Consider the following 21,979-nt stretch of genomic DNA (forward strand, 5'->3'; position numbering starts at 1 on the left):
TGATATTTTAGATATAATAACCATTCTTTCCATGAAAGAAATGATAGCTATACTATACTTCATTAAATTTTTCAAAGTCTAAAATATCTTCTCTTAAAGATATTGTCAAAAGAAAAAGAAGTTAAATTAGACAGTGGGAGAAAATATCTTCAAAAGGCAAACCTAAGAAAAGATTGTGTAATGGTTGATTTTATGTATCAACTTTACTAGGCTATGGAGTGCCCACATACTTGGTTAAAAATTATTCCTGTGTGTTGAGGTGAGAATGCTACAACCTAGAATTCTTATTTGAGTTGTAGGGATTGGTAAAGCATATTTACCTTCCCGATATAGGTGAGCATCATCTAACACATTAGCACTCTGTAAGAAGTAAAATCTAAAGCAAGGGAAAATGTGCTCTTTCTACTGCCTGATGGCTTGAGCTCGGTCTTTGGTCTTCTACTCTTGGACTGGAATTCTCACCATCAGCATCTGTGTTTTTGACATCCAAAAATGGAATGGTAGCCGGGTATGGTAGTGCATGCCTGGAATCGAAGCAACCCCAGAGGCTAAGGCAGGAAGACCACAAGTTCACAGCCAGCCTCAGCAACTTAGAGAGACTCTGTCTCAAAATAAGAAATAAAACTCAACTCAAAATGGATCAAGGACCTTGGAGTCAGATCAGAGACCCTGCACCTTATAGAAGAAAAAGTAAGTCCAAATCTTCATGTCGGTTTAGGATCAGACTTCCTTAACATGACTCCCAAAGCACAAGAAATAAAAGCAAGAATCAATAACTGGGATTAATTCAAACTAAAAAGCTTTTTCTCAGCAAATGAAACTATCAGCAATGTAAAGAGAGAGTTTACAGAGAGGGAGAAAATCTTTGCCACACATACTTCAGATAGAGAACTAATCTCCAGAATCTATAAAGAACTCAAAAACTTTACACCAAGAATACAAATAACCCAATCAACAAATGGGCTAAGGAAATGAGCACACACTTCACAGAAGATGTAGAAGCAATCAACAGATATGTGAAAAAATGTTCAACATCTCTAGTAATAAGAGAAATGCAAATCAAAACTACCTAAGATTCCATCTCACCCTAACTAGTATGGCGATTATCAAGAATACAAGCAATCATAGGTGTTGGCAAGGATGTGGGGAAAAAGGTACACTCATACATTGCTGGTGGGGTTTCAAAGTAATGCAGTCACTCTGGAAAGCAGTGTGGAGAGTCCTTAGAAAACTTGGAATGGAACCACCATTTGATCCAGCTATCCCTCTCCTTGGCCTATACCCAAAGGACTTAAAATCAGCATGCTGTAGTGATACAGCCACATCAATGTTCATAGCTGCTCAATTCACAATAGCTAGATTGTGGAACCAGCCTAGATGCCCTTCAATTGATGAATGGATAAAGAAACTGTGGTATATATACACAACGGAATATTACTCAGCCATAAAGGAGAATAAAAGTATGGCATTTGCAGACAAATGGATGAAGTTAGAGAATATCATGCTAAGTGAGATAAGCCAATCCCAGAAAACCAAAGACCAAGTGATCTCTCTGATAAGTGGATGATGATACATAATGGGGGATGGAGGGAGGCAAGAATGGAGGAAGCATGGATTACATAGAGGAAAAAGAGGGGTGGGAGGGCTGGGGGGAAGGAAAACTAACAGAATGAGACAAACATCATTACGCTATGTACTTGTATGATTACACAAATGGTATGACTCTACTTCATGTACTACCAGAGAAATAAGTTGTACCCCATTATTTACAATGAATAAAATAAGTAAATTATTTTTAAAAAGTACACATTGGATTTCAAAGATTAAATAATTAAAAAGAATGTAAAAAAATCTCAATAGCTGTACACTATTTGTGTGTTGGCATTGTAATGTGTTAGAAACATCTAGTGGAAGTAAAATATATTAGTAAAATTAACAACAACAACAAAAAAGAAATATAAAATGACTGTGAAAGTGACTCAGTGGTTAAGTGCCTCTGGATTTAATTCTTACTACCAAAAAACCAAACCAAACCAAAACAATACCTTGAAGATGGTAACTGTAGAATTTCTCAACCTTCACCATGATCTGAGAAAATTTCTTCTAATGGTTTGATTTTTATCTATGTGTGAAGTTTTGGTTATGATTCTCCAGAGAACCTTGAATGATACATACTGCTTCATATATTTCACAATACATAAAACAAAATTTAAAATTCAACAGCAATAGAAAAATGGAAAAATCTATTTTTTAAATAGTCCATCCAAAGACCAGAACAGACACTTCATGAAAGAAGATATATAGATGGCAAATTAATCTATAAAAAGATGTTCAACATCATATGTTATTAAAGAGATGAAAATAAATACAAAATCAGACACCACTGTACCTATTTAATTAAACATCACAACCTGGCTAGGTTGTGGAGCAAAAAGATAACCATCACTGGTGGGAAAGAACATTGTACAGCCATGGTAACAGACAGTTTGAGAGTTTCTAACAAAACTAACTCTACTCAGACCATGTGATCTGGCATTCACACTCTGGTATCCACTGAAATGAGTTGAAATCTGATGTTCATACAAAAATCTTACAATTTTTCTTAGAATTGTGAAATTTAGAAGCAATCAATATGTCCTTCAGTCAGTGAATGTGTACATAACTGGTATTGTACCCAGATAATGGGATATTAGTCAGCACTAAAAAGGAATGAGCTGAGCTATCAAGCTATAAAATGACAGGAAGAATCTTAAGTGGATATTATTAAGTGAAATAAGACATGTGAAGGAGAATAACTCCTGAGTATTTCAGTTATATAACATTTGAGAAAAGGCAGATGTGTCAAGACTAAAACTAAAAGAGTCTTTTTAAAAAGACTGATAGAAAGAAGGAATGAATAAGTAGAGGAAAGACTTTTCAGGGCATTGTAACTATTCCATATTATATAATGTGGACACAGCTGTTTCTGCTATTATTGGAACTCAGAATTCACAGCACCAAAAGTGAGACTAATTGTGAAACCCAACTTCAAGTGATAGTGATGTGCTGAAGTAACCTCATCAGCTGTAACAAAGGTACCAGTCTGGGGGATGATGTCTATACCATGGGAGACTGTGTGTGTAGAGGGGAGGGAGCATATGGGAATTCTCTGTACTTTTCCATTTTGTGTGTGAACTTAAAAGTTTACTTAAAAGAAAAAAAAAATAAATAAAAATTGTGCAGCAATTATCCCCAGGTCACCTGCTTTCATGAACCTGGGCTTCAGGTTAGACAAGAATAGCCTGCCCTGGGACTGTGTTCCCATGGAAAGTTGACTGTGCCACTCCCAGTTACCCACAGGGACCCGAGGGGGTCCTGGCTAAGCACATGCAACCAGGCCATCCTGCAGATAATTGTGGATTTCCATGATCCTGACACAATGGCTCCTGAGAAGCATTCCTCAGTTCTGGATTTGACCTTTACCTTCCTTTTCTTCACAGTGACAAGTAAGTAAGTGTCTGTCCTATAAAAGGAAGGAGATAACAGCACCCTAGTGAAATCACAGATGTCCACAGGATACAAAAGGGCATTACACTGGTTTCCTCTCTCTGGCCCTCTTAAATGACCAACATTCGAATTGCAGTTTATAGAGAAATCTATAAATTTACTATGTAAGGATGGATGATTGGTTTAATCTTTAAATATTTATAATTTGAAAACCTCATTTTACCGATTATGCTGTAGAAGATCATCTTTGGTAACATCCCACCCTTCTTCCCATCCAAGTCAATTTCCATTTATAATGTATTCTTTTCAAAAAAAAGTCATCTTTATTTTTTCTCAAGTACTAAAAAATATACATCCTTTCTGTAAAATATTTTCATAAATCCCTTGCTAATTCATTCCTGCATCAATTCAGTGACTACTTATGCAATTATCATGTGTGATAAAACATTGTTCTTTTTAACAAAGAAACTTGCGGCTTTTCCATATGCATGAATTAGATGAATCATTTATTATCATGTTATTAAAATTTATTGTGATAAGAATAATTTTCTTTTCTATTTAGCTTCAGGGGTTTTTCCTATCGCTCCTCAGTTACAATGTTTGAAAGTCCTGGGATCATTTTTTCTGGTGCCAAAGGCTCTTCCCTCAAATAATCCATTTAGTTAAACAAAATAAAAGAAGAAAAGAAGAAGAAGAAGAAAAGAGATGTAGAAGTTGCTTAGGGTCTCCTTAAGTTGCTGAGGCTGGCTGTCAACCTATAATCCTCCTGCCTCAGTCTCCCGAGTTGCTGGGAATTACAAGTGTTTACCACCATGCATGGCTAGAAAAAAGAAGTTTGAAAGGAGAGTATTTCATGAAAACAGAATGGACACAGTAGAATAAAGACCAACAGGAAGGAGGAGAGGCAGGAGAGTGGAAGTACTGGGGAGCAAAATCAGCCAAATTCCATTGTTCACTCTGTGCATGTAGAAATATGTAACAATGAACCCCACTATTATGAATAATTATAATGCACTAATAAAAGGGGGACATTTTTAAAAAGTGATGGATCTTTTCCAATCTTAACGACTTTTTTGTTTTTTAATTCTGAGTGTGCAACTCTATTTTCTCTGTTATTTCAAGAAATTGTATGTACAAATGTTTGGTAAACTTTATAGTTAGCAGTTTTAATTGGCAACTTCCAACAAATTGCAGGAATAACTAACCAATGTGAGATCAATAGCAGTTCTTTTTGTCTTTCTCAATGGTGATATGATACAAATATTTTAAACAAAAATTAAAAAAAAGTTTCTTACATGAAGACACATGTTTGAAAGGGCCCATACATTTACATAACTATTTGTATGAAAATATAAATATAGACATAAAAATACATATTTATAATATATCTCATCTGGGGATAAGATTTTTTAATTATATGAGATAGTAGGCTCTTGGTTAACTTGGTCCTCTGTAAAATGTGGTTTTGGTTTTTGGATTTCAGACTACTGACAGAGCTATTGAATTTCTTGGGGGAGGGCAGGGTGTTTATATATGCAGTATCAAAAATGTATATATATTTTTCATGCCTTCATTCAGTCCAAGTATCCATCATGAAGGGCATTAAATGTCTCCCTGATAATATAAGATAAAAAAAATGTTACTTTTGTTTGTGATTTCTAGACTCAAACTCTTTATTTTTCTAAAATACACACATATCATTCTTGATAAATATGTTTTCTGGGGAAACATTTTTTTGTCTTGATGCATGTAAAAATGCTTCTTCCTAAACTCTTTGTTCAAGTGTCTACAGTCCTTCAGTGTTAACCTTCATCAAACTTTGATGACCCTACCAGCAAGTCATGTAAATTGTTCTGTAAGGAAGAAAATTAACCTCTGCTAAAATCAATAAGACCTCTTAACTGACACTTCTGAGAAGAACAATTGTGAAATACCCAGCCCACCAGCAGAAGGAATCAGGGCAGAGGGCTGAACTCCAGGGGCCATCAACCACAGGAAATGTAGACGGATGAATAACTTAGTCACCAAAAGAATGATTAGGGACAAATGGTTGTAGGTAAATGTCTGCATGAGTCAGTTTTAGTGCATTGTTAAAGTGCAGAAGTGTGGTTTTCTTTTAAAAATATGCTACTTAAAAAGATATTTCTTAGATCAACAGAGTAGAGGAAAGGGAATTGGTGGAGGGAGAAGAGGGGAAAGAGGGAAAGTACTGGGGACTAAATCAGAGCACGTTTTATTCCACCCTTTACAAGTATATTAAAATAAATTTTATATATGACTAAAAAGAACCAATAAAAAAGACAGTTCTTAAAAGGTAAAAAATTAATACATCTGAGTAGCCTTATGTATATAAAACACACACTGATTGTTATTTAAAATGTATGTATTACAGGAGTTATTAGAACAGCCTTACATAACATGGACAGAGAAGCCAGAGAACACTACTCAGTGGTCATTCAAGCCAAAGACATGGCTGGTCAAGTCGGAGGGCTCTCTGGATCTACAACAGTCAATATCACCCTGACAGATGTCAACGACAACCCACCACGATTTCCACAGAGTAAGTACTATTTCCTAGGATTTGAATTATTTGCTATTGGTTTATGTAAAACACAAAGAAATCCCTGAATATATAGTGCTATGTTGTCTTGTGTGGGAATATTTTGCTTTCGTATATCTTGATTCACCATTGGTGTTATCTCTCCTCAAAGATCAAAACTAAGAAATCATGCAAGTTGTGGATTCCTGAACCCCAGTGATAACAGATATCAGGTTAAAAGTGTGAATTTCTGTTGGCATCAAAGTTAAACATTCAAAATGGTCAAATGGTACTAATTAACAAAATCCTTCCTTTGCCAAATAGTTACGCATTATTACAGTTTTCATGGAGATGTTTACAATTTTGTTATGGTAAATTTTAATGTGGTATTTACATATATATATAAAATATATACATGTATATATTCATGTTATGAACAAGTGCTGTATATGCCCACATGTACACATACACTGGTATCATATGAAAACCTATTACAAATAATTTAATTGTTATTAATAGAATATGAATCTTTAATAGAATATGAAGCTTGAAAACAGATCATAATCAAAAAGCAATTCAGGGAGACAGGGCAGGTATTAATTCTGTGACTTTGGAAGGAGGTGGTATTTATCCAACCCAGAATGTAAAGGATATAATTATAATATAAGGGAGTATTTTTAATATGGCAGAGACTGTGAACAACCATTCACAGAAACATCTTCTATTATCATAAAAATTCAATCAGGGCCTTGTCATAGATGTCCATCTTGCCAAAAAATGTTTAAAAACTATAATTGGATAGGTATGATGATATGTCAGTAAAGGCTCATTACAGTCAGTATGAGATTCCTTTCCTTAAAGCTCCTTCTTAAGGTGGTTCTCAGTACATCCAGGCCTAGCTACAATGAAATATTGCCTGTTCCTAAATCATAACAATGCTTTGTACAAATTTATTTTGACTGGGATCTTTCTGTGCTCACACTGTTTAGTTTAAGATCCCTGCTCAATTTCTCTGAAACCTCTGTTGCAGATGAATTGCTTCTTTTGATTTCCTCTTGACATGGCACTTTTGCATGAATATCCACCTATTCTTTCAGTGCCTGTGTCCAGGACCACTATGAAGACCTCTGATATGAAAGAGGTTTAAATTGTTTTTTGTAACATTAGTTGTTCAGCAGTGATCAGACTGGATACATGATTGTCAAGTGAATTAGTGAATTAGTTGAGCTCAAATACCCCATCAAATTTACGTTATTAAAGACACTGCCAGGTTTATAGTTATGTGAACACCACGTAAAAATATTAGTGCTGGGTTCACTTGTGGCCTTTGTTCTATGAAGTATGTCTGAAAGAAAATCACAGGACATAGATGGGTCTACATTACATTTAACCATAAATATAATTCAATTGCAAAATGTTTTACAAATTATAGTGCACTTTTTCAATCTGTTTTACCACAATCCACATAATGTACACACACACACACACACACACACACATACACACACGTATGTAGTACTGAGACAAGGGCCATTATTTCATATGATGAGACAATTAAAGTTGAAAGATTTTTTTTTTTAATTTAGGATTCCAGAAGTTAATTGTCTTACCTAACTTTGATTTTATACTCATCAGCAAATAAGTTCTAGTATTTTATTCCTAAAAGGGTGTCTAGAGTTAATAATATCACTTTTTTGGGGGGTACTGGGGATTGAACTCAGGGAAACTCAATCACTGAGCCACATCCCCAGCCCTTTTTTGTATTTTATTTAGGGACAGGGTCTCACTACATTACTTAGCACCTCACCATTGTTGAGACTGGCTTTGAATTCCCAATCCTCCTGCCTCAGCCTCAATAGTCGCTGGAATTACAGGCAAATGCCAAGACACCCAGCAATGATATCACTTTTAATGTATCAAAATAGCTAGAAGATAGGAATTTGAATGTTCTCACCACACACTAATGATAAATGTTTGGGGTGATAGATATGATAAATGTTCTCATTTGATTATTACACAATGTGTACTCAAACATGACACTGTAGCATATATGTACAATTAAGCCAATTAAAAACAGAAATATTTTAAAAAATAATGAGTGATAATGCTAGACTAACTGAAAATAAGTATTGTTATATTTTAAAAAAACTAACTTTTCCAATGGATTCTACGAATTCTACCAATACTTCTTTTAAGATATAAATATTAATATCACAAGTCTTAATAGATAAAAAACAGGAGTTATATACAATTGGGGCTCAGAAAATACATGTCTATAGTAAAGTTGCATTTTTATACCTTATGCTCTCTTTACACATTATTAAGCTTATAATCCTATCAATATTTATTTTAGAGATTAATAAATATATAATTTTGATAAATATGATAATATAATTCATGAGAATGAATATGAATACTCTAGAGAAATTTATACTTAATTTTTTTAAAGTGATTTATAATGATGTTATTGTGAAAGCATTAGTTGATAGAGAAAATTGACAAAGAAAAATTCAACGTAGATTGGTTTCACAATCTGCCTATTGTGAATTGAGCAGCTATGAACATTGATGTGGCTGTATCTCTGTAGTATGCTGATTTTAAGTCCTTTGGGTATAGGCCAAGGAGTGGGATAGCTGGGTCAAATGGTGGTTCCATTCCAAGCTTTCTGAGGAATCTCCATACTGCTTTCCAGAGTGGCTGCACTAATTTGCAACCCCACCAGCAATGTATGAGTGTACCTTTTTCCCCACATCCTCGCCAACACCTATTGTTGCTTGAGTTCTTCATAATCGCCATTCTAATTGGGGTGAGATGCAATCTTAGGGTAGTTTTGATTTGCATTTCTCTTATTACTAGAGATGTTGAACATTTTTTCATATATCTGTTGATTGCTTGTACATCTTCTTCTGTGAAGTGTCTGTTCATTTCCTTAGCCCATTTGTTGATTGGATTATTTGTATTCTTGGTGTAGAGTGTTTTGAGTTCTTTATAGATTCTGGAAATTAGCGCTCTATCTGAAGTATGAGTGGTAAAGATATTCTCCCACTCTGTAGGCTCTCTCTTCACATTACTGATAGTTTCCTTTGCTGAGAGAAAGCTTTTTAGTTTGAATCTATCTCAGTTGTTGATTCTAGCTTTTATTTCTTGTGCTATGTGAGTCCTGTTAAGGAAGTCTGATCCTAAGCCAACAAGTTGAAGGTTTGGACCTACTTTTTCTTGTATAAGATGCAGGGTCTCTGGTCTGATTCTGAGGTCCTTGATCCATTTTGAATTGAGTTTTGTGCAGGGTGAGAGATAGGGATTTAGTTTCATTCTGTTGCATACGAATTTCCAGTTTTTCCAGCACCATTTGTTGAAGAGGCTATCTTTTCTCCATTGCATATTTTTGGCCCCTTTGTCTAGTATGAGAAAATTGTATTTATTTGGGTTTGTGTCCATGTCCTCTATTCTGTACCCTTCAGTTGATGAATGGATAAAGAAACTGTGGCATATATATACAATGGAATATTACTCCGCCATGAAGAATGATAAAATCATGGCATTTGCAGGCAAATGGATGAAATTGGAGGATATCATGCTATGTGAGATAAGCCAATCTCAAAAAACTAAAGGACGAATGATCTCGCTGATAAGTGGATGAGGACATATAAGGCGGGGTGTGAGGGGTTAGTGTTAGGGTTATGGTTAGGTTTAGGGTTAGGGATTAGGAGGGTGGTAAGAATGGAGAAAAGAAGGACTGTATAGAGGGAAAAAAGGGGTGGGAGGTGTGGGGGGAAAGGGAAAAAATAACAGAATGAATCAAACAATATTGCCCTATGTAAATTTATGATTTTCAAAAAAAAAAAAAAAGAAAAGAAAAATTCCGGGCAACGTTCTGGGCAGTATGATTGACAAATGTCAATCCTGTCATATTTGTAGATCTAATTAGAGCTTTGAAATGAGGCAGCACATACCTGTATCTTACACTCTGTGTTGTTTAAAATATATTTTATTTGTACTTCTATTACATCAAACACAATGTTGCTACTAGCTTAATTTGGTGTCACCATATCAAAAGTAGCTAGCAGTAAAGTATTATTTAATTTACTATAAACATCAAATATCTATAAGTACCAAATAGCTATTGAAATAGGAGGAAATGAAAATTGGTAATCTTGGAGAAATAAAAAAGATATACTAGGAGGACTTGCATTCATAAATATTATATATCTACAAATATATTGCATGCATAGATATTATATATCCATAAATGATTCAAATAGTATGAAGATTTTACCCAGTCATCAAATGGATACAGTAGCCTAATTGTTTCTTTCAACCTTTGTGGTTTTCACAGTTGCCCTTCTTCTTTCTTTCTCTTTATCTGGGAAAGCCATCCTTCTTATGCCATCCTTGTGATTGATTCTAATATAAACATGCCCCCATAAAACTTTGCATAATTGTTTCCTCAAGGTATTTTTCTGGAGACTGTCATGCTGACTGAAATAAGCCAGTTCTAAAAAGCATAAGGTCAAATGTTTTCTCTGATATGCAGAAGCTAATCCAAAATAAAAGTGTGTGGACAAAAAAATAAATAAATAAAAATAGGAGAAAGATTGGTGGAGTAGAAAAAGGGGAATGAAGAGAAGGGAGCAGGGAAGGGACAGAGAAAGATGTCGGAATGAGTCTAACCTCAGATTCTATGTAGATATATATATGAATATATCACAGTGAATTTCACCATCATGTGCATCCACAAACAGTAATTAAAAAAACAAAAACAAAAACAAAACTATAAGTATATGGAAGAAAGACCAATAGAAAAGAGGAAAGGTAACAGGGAGAGGGAGAAGGGGAAGTAAAGTACAAATTTTATCACCTGCTTTTAAAATGTATCAAAATGACTCCGGTGCAGTGGCACATACCTGTAATCCCAGTGGCTCTGGAGACAGAGGCAGGAGAATCTAGAGTTCAAAACCAGCCTCAGCAAAAAGTGAGGCCCTAAGCAACTCAGTGGGACCCTGTCTCTAAGTGAAATACAAAATAGGGCTGGATTGTGACGCAGTGGTCAAGTGCCCATGAGTTCCATCACTAGTACCAAAAAAAAAAAAAAGTCAAAATGAATCTTATTGTCATGTATAACTAAAGAAGAAACAATAAAATACATAATTTTATAAGTAAATATATAACAAATAATACATAAAATAAAAATACTATATGATAGAAATAATTTTAATATAGATTATTTATTTTATTCAATAATATTTTATTTAATAATATTATTAAAATGCTATATAATAATAAAATATATATTACATAAATATGCATGTGCACATATATATATGTAATTTTCTTCTTTTAATCTAACATAACCTTAAATAGTGAATTGGCTTCTTTTATCTTGTATCATAATTAGTTATCATTTTATTGCAAGGTAAATATGCTCTGTTAGAGAATTACAGAGTGAACTAGAGTTAGGAATTTGCTTCATGCTATCTCCATTCTTGCGAGTTGCAATCTCAGTTGCCTAAAGTACAAGGCAAATATAGTTGCAAGTTTGCCTGTCATAAAAATGAAGGTGGTCGGGGAGAATGGAGAGTGGATGATGAATAGCTTCTGAACGGATAGTTACTCCTCTATTCAAAGTGATGCTGAAACATGGGGTGGAAAGTGCTAGAAAAGGGAGCCACTTCTAAGACTCACATGGAGAGGAAATGAATCAGCCCACTTATCCCTTGAATTCCCACTCAAAGATCAAAGATGATGCCCAGTTCGCCTTCAGAGAAAAATAACTCAAGATGTAAAAATCCTCAGTATCAGTTCTTCTATTGAAAGGACTTTTTTTCTACTTAGAATTCTCACCACTTCTCTTTCCAGTTTTAGTTTTGTTCAAGACTGTCGTTACTGTATAATGTGTTCTTGGTGAGACAAAAATTCAGTGACATTTATTATTCTGAATAAATAATATGCATGTAAAATTCAAAACTGTACATGAAAGTTGGTAAAGCTAATCTTTTGTACTCTAAATGGAAGAAGCTGTATATTTTGAGATGCCCTTTGAACGTAAGTAATATACTTCAGGAAGGAAGAATGTCCATTGCAAATAATCACACAATAGGAGAACAGAAACGAGATTATCTACCAAAACTTCCTCAGAAACTTGAAATGATTACAAAACGATAAATCAATAATTTAACCCCAGTTGTGAACTGCAGTTCATAATATGCAATATAATATTAGTGGATCAGGTTCTAAAAGTTCAATAGATGGCAGTATTTCCCATAAAATTATCAAACATCAGAGATGTTTAATTAGTTCAGGTACATCTTAGTGTGTATATGTGTAAATATTCTAGAGATAAAACCCAGGGCCTTGGGCATGCTAGGCAAGTTCTCTTCTAATCAAACTATATCCCCAACAATGGTAATCATTAATATTAGATAAAAATTTAGTATTCTTTAGGATATATGTTGACCCACACTACAGTGTATCAATGTCTTCTTTTGGTCTGTGTATTCGCCAATTAAACTCATCTACCAAATCAATTACAGGGACACTTTACCATTGAATTCCTTGTTTTATGGTTTTCACTTGATAAATACCAATAATTTTTTACTTACCAACATCCTAAAAATCTTCACTATTTTCTTTATTTAAGCATATGAAGTATACTTACGCTCAAAACTTGTCTTAATAATATCAAAATCAAAATCATGTTTGGTTATATTGATTGTGCCCTTCCTGGAATTTTTCATTAGGTATTACAAATAAATAACCATAGAGGTTCATAATTGTGTCATCTTCTTCCAATGAGAGTCATTTTATTGTGAATATGAAAAACAGATTATATGATTAGTAGGATTTGTTTCTCTTGATTTATTTATTTCCGCCCTTAACCCTGGAAAGTAACTCTGACTCCAGGCACAGTCTTCCCGACTCTGCCACAGTCAGTTATTTGCAATTTCTTTTTATTTTTCTTTATTGTAAACAAATGGGATACATGTTGTTTCTCTGTTTGTACATGGAGTAAAGGCGTACCATTTGTGTAATCATACATTTACTTAGGGTAATGTTGTTTGATTCATTGTTATTTTTTCCCTTCCCCCCACGCCTCCCACCCCTCTTTTCCCTCTATACAGTCCTTCCTTCCTCCATTCTTGCCCCCCTCCCTAACCCTAACTCTAACCCTAACACTAACCCCTCCCACCCCCCATTATGTGTCCTCATCCTAGTTCCTTGTGAGGATTCAAAGCTTTAATTAGCTCTTGGGCCCTCCAGTTTCATGTTCTCTTGCTTTCTTGGAGTATCCACTTACGTAAATGTAAAATGCGTCTCTAAATTACAGGACAAAACACATCTAAATTTTTGGCCTCATTTCTTTGAGATTTATTTTTCTTTTGGCTTTTGCTCTCAAGTTCCATCTTTTGTTCCTACTCTGAACTCCAACTGCTGTCTCTATAAACTGCATAATTTTCTGCTTTAACCTTTCCCTCTAGCACTGCATATTTAAAAGTATCCTCATTCATTGTGAATATAGAATTCACATTGCTGTGCTTCCTTTCTCTCAAGGATCATAACCTCTCAAGGCTTTCCCACACTAATATCCAATGACTAGAAGCAGTTTGTGAACATTATGTAGCTATTATGGCTATGGTCTATGGGAGAGTTAGATATGCTATTTCATTGCACCAACATTGGAAAGACCATCATACTTAATTTTAGATTAAGCTAATTAGATGCATAATCTACCAATTTATATTCTATGTGACCATATTAAAAGGATAATTAAGGATAACATCTGAGGTAAATCTGTAATTCTCAATCAACTAAAAAACAGATAATGGCAAATTTTATAAATATATATGATCCAGACTTCATAAAGACACATTTTTATCTTATATCATGATATTTAGCTATAAAATAATGACAGATTATCTTTATTATTTATTTATGACACTAAATAAGGCAAATATGCCTACAGAACATATTCTTTGCTAAAAAGAAATAATATGTGACATTCTTCTGATTTTGAAGTTGGACATTTTGAAATCATTTGAGGTTATCTACCTAGGAATTTATCACTCAGAGAATGAGAATAATTTTGTGATTTAAAAAATCTACTTGGCTATATTCTATGGAAAAGTTATAGATTAATTATTTTCCTTTATTTGTTATTTTATATAGATATGTATATTTATGTTTCTAAGCATGTATTTTTATAAATAATTTGATTGTTTCCGGTAAGTATTTACAAATCAGTTTCTAATACTTTATGGAATGTTTTTTAAAATGCAGGATGGAAATTTAATTAATTTTATAAATTTGCATTCTGTCTTCCAGTTATTTATGACTGACTTTTGCAACAAAAAGTGAGAAAATATTTTTTTAAGGTGAACCACTTTACCAATGTTTTGATGGAATTATCCTTTGTAGAGGGTAATCAGCTTTGTGAATATTGACACCTAGCAAGAGAATGTGTTAGGTTTCACAATTTTAAACATATTTCAAGGAACAAATACAGGAAAATTACCCTCTTATATGAGGTATTTAAATAGCCATAGTATTTACGTATTTATAATATACAGTATTTACGTATTAAAAACCTTGTAGGTAAAGTCTAACTTGCTTCTTTCTTTCTTTGAATTTTATTTTTATACTTTTTAGGATGTTATAGTTATACATAATGGCCTATAATTATTATACTTAATATACATAATATGTTTGCCATGACATTAAAAAATGTGCATAACTTAATTTAGTTCATTTTATTATTTATACTTCCTCTTTCCATTTCCAACACCCTCCCACAAATCCTTCTCTTCTAATCTCAGGGTCTTCTTGATGATTCAGAATTAGTACTTGACATAGGTTCCTTCTGTTAAAAAAAAAAAAAAACAGATTACTTGTGTGGTTGTTTTCCTTCTTCTTTCAAAGTAGCATTTGAGCATAACACTGTATCTACATAAAAAAATTTAAAATAGATATTTAAAATCTGTCTGCTTAATCATAGCAACAAAGACAAACTGATTAAGTCATTATTTCTAACCACTTACAATGTCAATTTCCCCTAAGAAACATCTTTAAATAAGCATCTATATTTTCTCATTTCCCAAGTAAATACTCTTAATATAGACAAATATTAAATCAGCTGAATAAATCTAGTGATCGTATTGATCATAGCTTTTGTAGGCTGGAGATTTTTGTCTACTTGGGAAATGTTTCATGTACTAACCTGGAAAAGTTACTGAAGTAAAAATACAAAGTCTTTAGGACAACAATTAAAGTCAATACTGTCCTGGGAGGAAAAGGTATATTAAAAGGAACAAACTTCAATGAGCCAAATTCCCTTTTATTATTCACACCAAGTCTTCCTTTCTTAAGTGTACTTCAGCTAATCATTACCATTTTATGATGGAGTCTAAGAAATCATGTGCAAAAGATCACAAGTGGTGGATAAAATTATGGTACATTCAGAAACAAAAACATGAAATAATGAGATCTGTGTATCCATGATGATGTAATTCTAGCGCTATTTGAAGACATTAAAAGAAAAATCCGCTAATGAGGTAGAATGGGAGTTAGGAATATGAAAGTTTCACACATATTCAAAATATGATGGAAAGACTTTACTAGCATACTACACAATTGATGGTTGAAGCACGACAGTGTACCTTGCCCTATGTCATGACTCACAAATTCTCACCTTCATATGGAAAAGGCAAACAAAACTAACATTTTGAAGAGTGTTATAATTTGGTAATTTTATTACTCACTTTTAGGGATCAGATTCTTCTTGTTATTCTTAATTCCCTGTATTTATGTCATCTCTCATTCATTTTTCAAGTTCTGAAGAAAGTTTCAAGTATTAGTTATTCCTGTTTGCATTTTATTTTTAATGTGGAGTTTCATATATGTATACACACACGTATATACATGCACCTACACATCTATCAATAGATAGAAATTTATACAGTTTCACCATTTTAAAGTGTATAGTTCAGCAGCAATACATATCTACACACCAATTCCATCCATGTCCAAAACTCAGGTCACAAAACTGAAACCATACCCAGTAAACATCAGTTCCTCAAAATTCCCTCTCCTAGTCCCTCGTAACTACTCTATGTTTCTATGAATTTTACTATTTTAGGTATTTTAAGCAAGCAGAGTCATGCAATATGTGTCCATTATTGTCTGATGTATTAATATAATATATCAAAATTCATCCATGCTATAGCTATATCAGAAATTAATTTCTTTTAAAATGGTGATGAACAATGTCTGATAGTATGCATAAACTGCATTTTATTATTCATTTGTTGGTGAACACATGCAGTCATTCCACCCTTGGTTATAATTGAAAAATGCAGGGGCACTCCTGGTTGAATATGTTTTTGAAATCTCTCAGTACTTTTGAATACACCTCCACCAACCATGCACCAAGGTTCCAATTTCTCTGTATACTCAGTAACACATTATTTTCCCTCCTTTTCTCTTCTCTGCTTCCTCCTTAATCCTCTTTGTCATCCGTTAGCTTCCTTTTTCCTTTTGTTCTAACAGCTTTATTATATTGTGCTTATTCTAGTACTTTGCCTACCACTGTCTTTCCAATTATTTTTGTCTTCCTTAATTGCTTTCAGCAAAGTCTTGTCAGTGCATACATCTTTTAACTCCTCATGAGATTTATTCCTAAGTATTGTAATGGACTTGTTTCCTTAATATGTGAGGGAGATTGTTGTTTTTATGTAGAGAAATACAACTCTATTTTGCATGTTGATCTTATGCAACTTTGCTGAGTTCATTAATCCTAAGAGTTAGATGAGAATGTATGTACATGCACATGTGTGTGTTCCTGTGTGTAGGCATATTTATGTTTATGATCATGTCATCTGTGAACATTGTTGCTTCCTTCCCAGTCTCAATGTCTTTTTTAAAGGTTTTTAAAAATTTTTTTAGCTGTTGATAGACCTTTATTTTATTCATTTATTTATATGTGGTGCTGAGAATGGAACCCAATGCCTCACACATGCTAGGCAAGAGCTCTACCATTGAGCCACAACCCCATACCCAAGGTGTCTTTTATTTTTATTTATTTATTTATTTTTCTTTCTTTCTTTCTTTTTTTTTTTTTTTTTTTCGTTTCTTGTTTTTTGGCCTGATCGATCTGCATTGGATTTCTAGTATGATGTTGAATAGTTGTGCAAAGTGAGCATCCTGTTTTGTTCTTGATCTTAGGGTAAAAGCTTTCAGTCTTTCACCGTTCACCGTGGATGTTATGTTAAGTATGATGTTTTTCATACCTGGATTTTATTATGTTGAAATTTTCTAATCTAGTTTTTCAGTATTTTCATTATAAAAGGGTTTTAAATTTTCTTGAAGATTTTTTATAACAATTGATAAAATCATGTGATTTTTCCTTTTGTTTTGTTAGTGTAGTTTATTGAAGTCATTGATTTTCATACGTTGCACTCTCTTTGGATTACAGGAATAAACCTGCGTTGCTCATAGCATATAATCCTTTCACTTGGTGCTGAATTTAGCTTAATGTTATTGAGTAAAGGAGTTTTTGCCTTAATACTCTTAAAGGATATTGTTTTTTATTTCTCCTTTGTCATGTAGGCATAAGATTTTTATTGCATTTTGCTTTGTTGCAATTATAGTTACTGATGACTTTTTTTTTTTTTTTTTTTCAACAAATTGAGGTTTGTGACAACAATGTTCCAAACAGTGTGTTGGCATCATTTAACCCAAAGTATGTGGTCACTTCATGTCTCTGATACATGTTGGTAATCCCCATTGTATTTCAAATTTTGTCATTATTATTATATCTTTTATGGCAATCCGTGATAAGTGAACTTTGGTATTACTATTATAATTGGCTTGGGGTGACACATAGCATCTGATTTCACTTAATCCATAATGTTTTGTGTATGTTCTGACTGTGGCTGACCAGCCATTCCCTCATCTCTCTCCTTCTCCCTGGGCTTCCCATTTCCTAGAGACATAATAATATTGGACTTAGTCCAATCTATAGCCCTATGATCCTGATAAGTGTTCCGGTAGAGTCACATGTCTGTAACTTTAATTTGAAAGCTGGAAATTAATAAGTTTAGTGAGAAAGACACATTAAAAGCTGAGATGAGCAAAAACTTAGGCTTCTTGCATGAGTAAGGTTGTGAAGGAAAAGCAAAGGTGCTTTTTATTTTCTTGGTTTTAACATATTTGGCGATTTCATTTCCTCTCCAAATTCCTTCCTTTTTACACCCATTATATGACTATTTATTCATTGATTGTATATACTTAATATGTTGAGACAGTCTAAAGCAAGTGCAAGAAATGATTATGTATTTTATATTTCATTTTTTAGTTTGGTCTAATTAGTTATATAGGACAGTAAAATACACTTATGCATTTTGATAAATCTTGCATAAATGAAGTATAATCTCTCATTTTTCTAATTGTACATATTGAAGGATCACATCAGTCATGCAGTCATATAAGTACATATATAATAATGTCTGTTTCATTCTATTATCCTTCCTACCCCCATACCCCTTCCCTCCCTTCACTCCCCTCTACCTCATCTAAGATAACTCTATTATTTCCTAGTGCCCCCCCCCCACCTTATTGTGAATTATCATCTGCATATCAGAGAAAAACTTTTGGCCTTTGGGTTTTTTGGGTTTGGCTTATTTCACTTAGCATGACATTCTCCAACTCCATCCATTTACCAGCAAATGCCATAATTTCATTCTTCTTTAAAGCTGAGTAATATTGCATTGTGCGTGTATATATATCACTTTTCCTTTATCCATTCACCTGTTAAGGACACTTAGGTTGGTTCCATAGTTTAGCTATTGTGATTTAAGCTGCCATAAACATTGACGTGGCTGTGTCACTATAGTACGCTGATTTTAAGTCCTTTGGATATAGGCCAAGGAGTGGGATAGCTGTGTCAAATGGTGGTTCCATTCCAAGTTTTCTGAGGAATCTCAATACTGCTTTCCATAATGGTTGCACCTATTTGCATTTCCACCAGCAATGTTGTACTTTTCCCCCTACATCCTTGCCAACATTTATTGTTGCTGTATTCTTAATTGTCATTCTGATTGGACTGAGATGAAATCTTAGAATAGTTTTGATTTGCATTTCTGTAATTGCTAGAGATGTTGGACATTTTTTCATTTATTTGTTGATCAAACGTATATCTTTTCCTGTGAAGTGTCTGTTCAGTTCTTTAGTCCGTTTAGTGATTGTGTTATTTGGCTTTTTTGTTTTTTGGTTTGGTTTGGTGTTTTTTGAGTTCTATATATGTCCTAGAGATTAATGCTTATCAGAGGTGCATGTAGTAAAGATTTTCTCCCCATCTGTAGACTCTTTCTTTACATTATTGGTTGTTTCTTTTGCTGAAAAGAAGTTTTTTAGTTTGAATCCATCTGATTTATTGATTCTTGATTTAACATTTTGCTCATTTGTTAAGGAAGTCAGATTTTAGGCCATCATGGTGAAGATTTGAGTTTACTTTTGCTTCTAGTAGGTAGGTCTCTGTTCTAGTGCCTAAGTCCTCGATCCACTTTGAGTTGAGTTTCCTGCGAGTTGAGAGATAAAGGTTTAATTTCATTTTGTTACATGTGACTTTCCATTTTTTCCAACACCATTTGTTTAATAGGCTATCTTTTTTCTGGTGAATGTTTCTGGCACCTTTGTCTAATATGAGATAGTTATATTTATGTGGGTTTGTCTCTGTATTTTCTATTCTGTACCATTGGTCTAAGTGTCTGTTTTGGTGCCAATACCATGCTGTTTTTATTACTATAGCTCTATAGTATAGTTTAAGTCTGGTATTATGGTGCTTCCTATTTTACTTTTCTTGCTAAGGATTGCTTTGACTATTCCTATGCATCAGTAATGAATCTACTATTAGAGAAATTAAGAAAACTACCCCATTCACAGCAGCCTCAAAAAAGTAAATAAATAAAATACTTGGGAATCAATCTAACAAAAGAGGTGAAAGAACTTTACATTGAAAACTACAGAAAACTTAAGAAAGAAATTGAAAAAGACCTTAGAAGATGGAAAGACCTCTCATGCTCCTGGATAGGCAGAATTAATATTGTACAAATGGCCATACTGCCAAAAGTGTTATACAAATTTAATGCAACACTTATTGAAATGCCAATGACATTCTTCATAGAAGTGGGAAAAGCAATCATGAAATTCACTTGGAAAAATAAGAGACCCAGAATAGACAAAGTAATTCTTAGCAAGAAAAGTCAAAGTTCTTGAAGGGAATTTAAGTGCTACTCCAGAGTGCACATGAATGATAGGTAAAATAGCCTTGTCACGGAAATGCACAAAGTTTTTGTGACCTGAATACGTGATAAAACCAGTCACATTGCCTAAAGCCAAAGCCCAATCCAAAGCAAGGCCCTAACGCTCTTCAATTCTGTGAGAACTAAGAGACATGAGGAAGCTCCAAAAGAGACTGTTTCATAAGATTTGAAGAAACAAGTTGTCTTTATAACATTATAGAGCATCAAGTGTGATATGAAGTTGCCAAAGTTATTTGCTGATGGCAGTGATTTCTCTAAACAGCACATTTTCAGTTTAGATGAGACAGGTTTGAACTGGAAGAGGATTCCATCTGAGATTTGCTGCATAGTTAGAGAGAAGTCAATGCCTGGCTTCAAAGTTTCAAAGGATAGGTTGTTCCTCTTTTCAGAGACTAAAGTAGTTGATGGTGTTAAGGGAAAGCCAGTGCTGATTTGCCATTCAAGAAATTCTAGGTCCCTTTAGAATTCTACTACTCTGCCTGTGCTCCATAAATATAACAATAAGGTGTGGATGAGATCACACTTGTTTACAACACAATTTATTGAATATTTAGTTCCACTGTTGGGGTCTGTGCTGAGAAACAATGGATTGCATTCAAAGTTCCATCAACAATGCACCTGATCAATGAAGTGCTGTTATGGAGAAGTACAAGGGATTACTATTGTCTTTATGCCTCCTAACAATAAATCCATTCTATTGCCTATGAATCAAGGAGATTTAATTTGTAAGTCTAATTATTATATAAACATACTTCCTAAAGCTAGAGCTGCCATCAGTAGTGATCTCTATGATTAGCATGTGCAAGGTAAGTTGAAAACTTTCTGGAAATGATTCAACATTCTTCTAAATACCATTAAAATATTGATGGGGTTGGAATGCAGATCAGTGGTTGAGTGTTTGCCTAACATGCATGAGGTCCTGGGCTCAATCTCTAGAACCACAATTAATCAATCAATCAATATTGATTATTTATAGGAATGGATCAAAATATCAGCCCTAGCAGGGGTTTAGAAGAAACTGATTCTAACTCTCAGTGATGCTTTTGAGGGGGTTCAGTACTTTAGTGAGAAAGCAACTAATGATATGGTAGTATTCGCAAGAGGAATGGATTTGAAGTAGAACCTGTACTTGTGACTGAGTTGCTGCAATCTCATGATAAAACTTTAACAGAGGAGAATTTGCTTCTTATGAATGAGCAAAGGGAAAATCTGCTTGAAACAGAGTTTACTCCTGGTAAATATGCTGTGACCATTGTTGAAATACTATGGGATTTAGAATACTGCATAAACATACTTGATAAAGCAAAACCAGAGTTGAGAGGATGGATTTCAACTTTGAGGAAAATTCTACTGTGGGAGAAGTGCTAACAAACAGTTTCATATACTACAGAGAAATCTTTCCTGATAGGGAGATTCAGTAGATGCAGAAAATTTTACTATTTTCTTAGTTAAAGAAACTACCACCAGCACGATAATCTGCAGCACCTGTTGAACCTGAGCAGTCAGGAGTCCTGAACCTCAACACAAGTCTTTCCACCAGGAAATCCCTTAGACTCCCTGAAGCCTCAAATCATTATTAAGATATCTGTCATTAAAGTATTTTAATTAAGATATGTACATTGCTTTTAGACATAATTGCATA

The 21,979-nt window shown here is 33.8% G+C and overlaps 1 protein-coding gene across 5 annotated transcripts in view; it reads left to right on the forward strand.

Annotated features, from left to right (window-relative positions):
* Positions 1 to 21,979, forward strand: part of CDH18 (cadherin 18) — a 952,430-nt gene that overhangs the window by 813,306 nt on the left and 117,145 nt on the right. For all 5 annotated transcript variants that reach the window (XM_079145368.1, XM_079145369.1, XM_079145367.1 and 2 more), the window contains one exon: positions 5,879 to 6,046. In XM_079145368.1, the coding sequence (XP_079001494.1) occupies positions 5,879 to 6,046 (168 nt within the window). The remainder of the gene's footprint in view (positions 1 to 5,878; positions 6,047 to 21,979) is intronic.

Source organism: Sciurus vulgaris, assembly GCF_902686455.1.
Source record: "Sciurus vulgaris genome assembly, chromosome: 6".
NCBI lineage: Eukaryota > Metazoa > Chordata > Mammalia > Rodentia > Sciuridae > Sciurus > Sciurus vulgaris.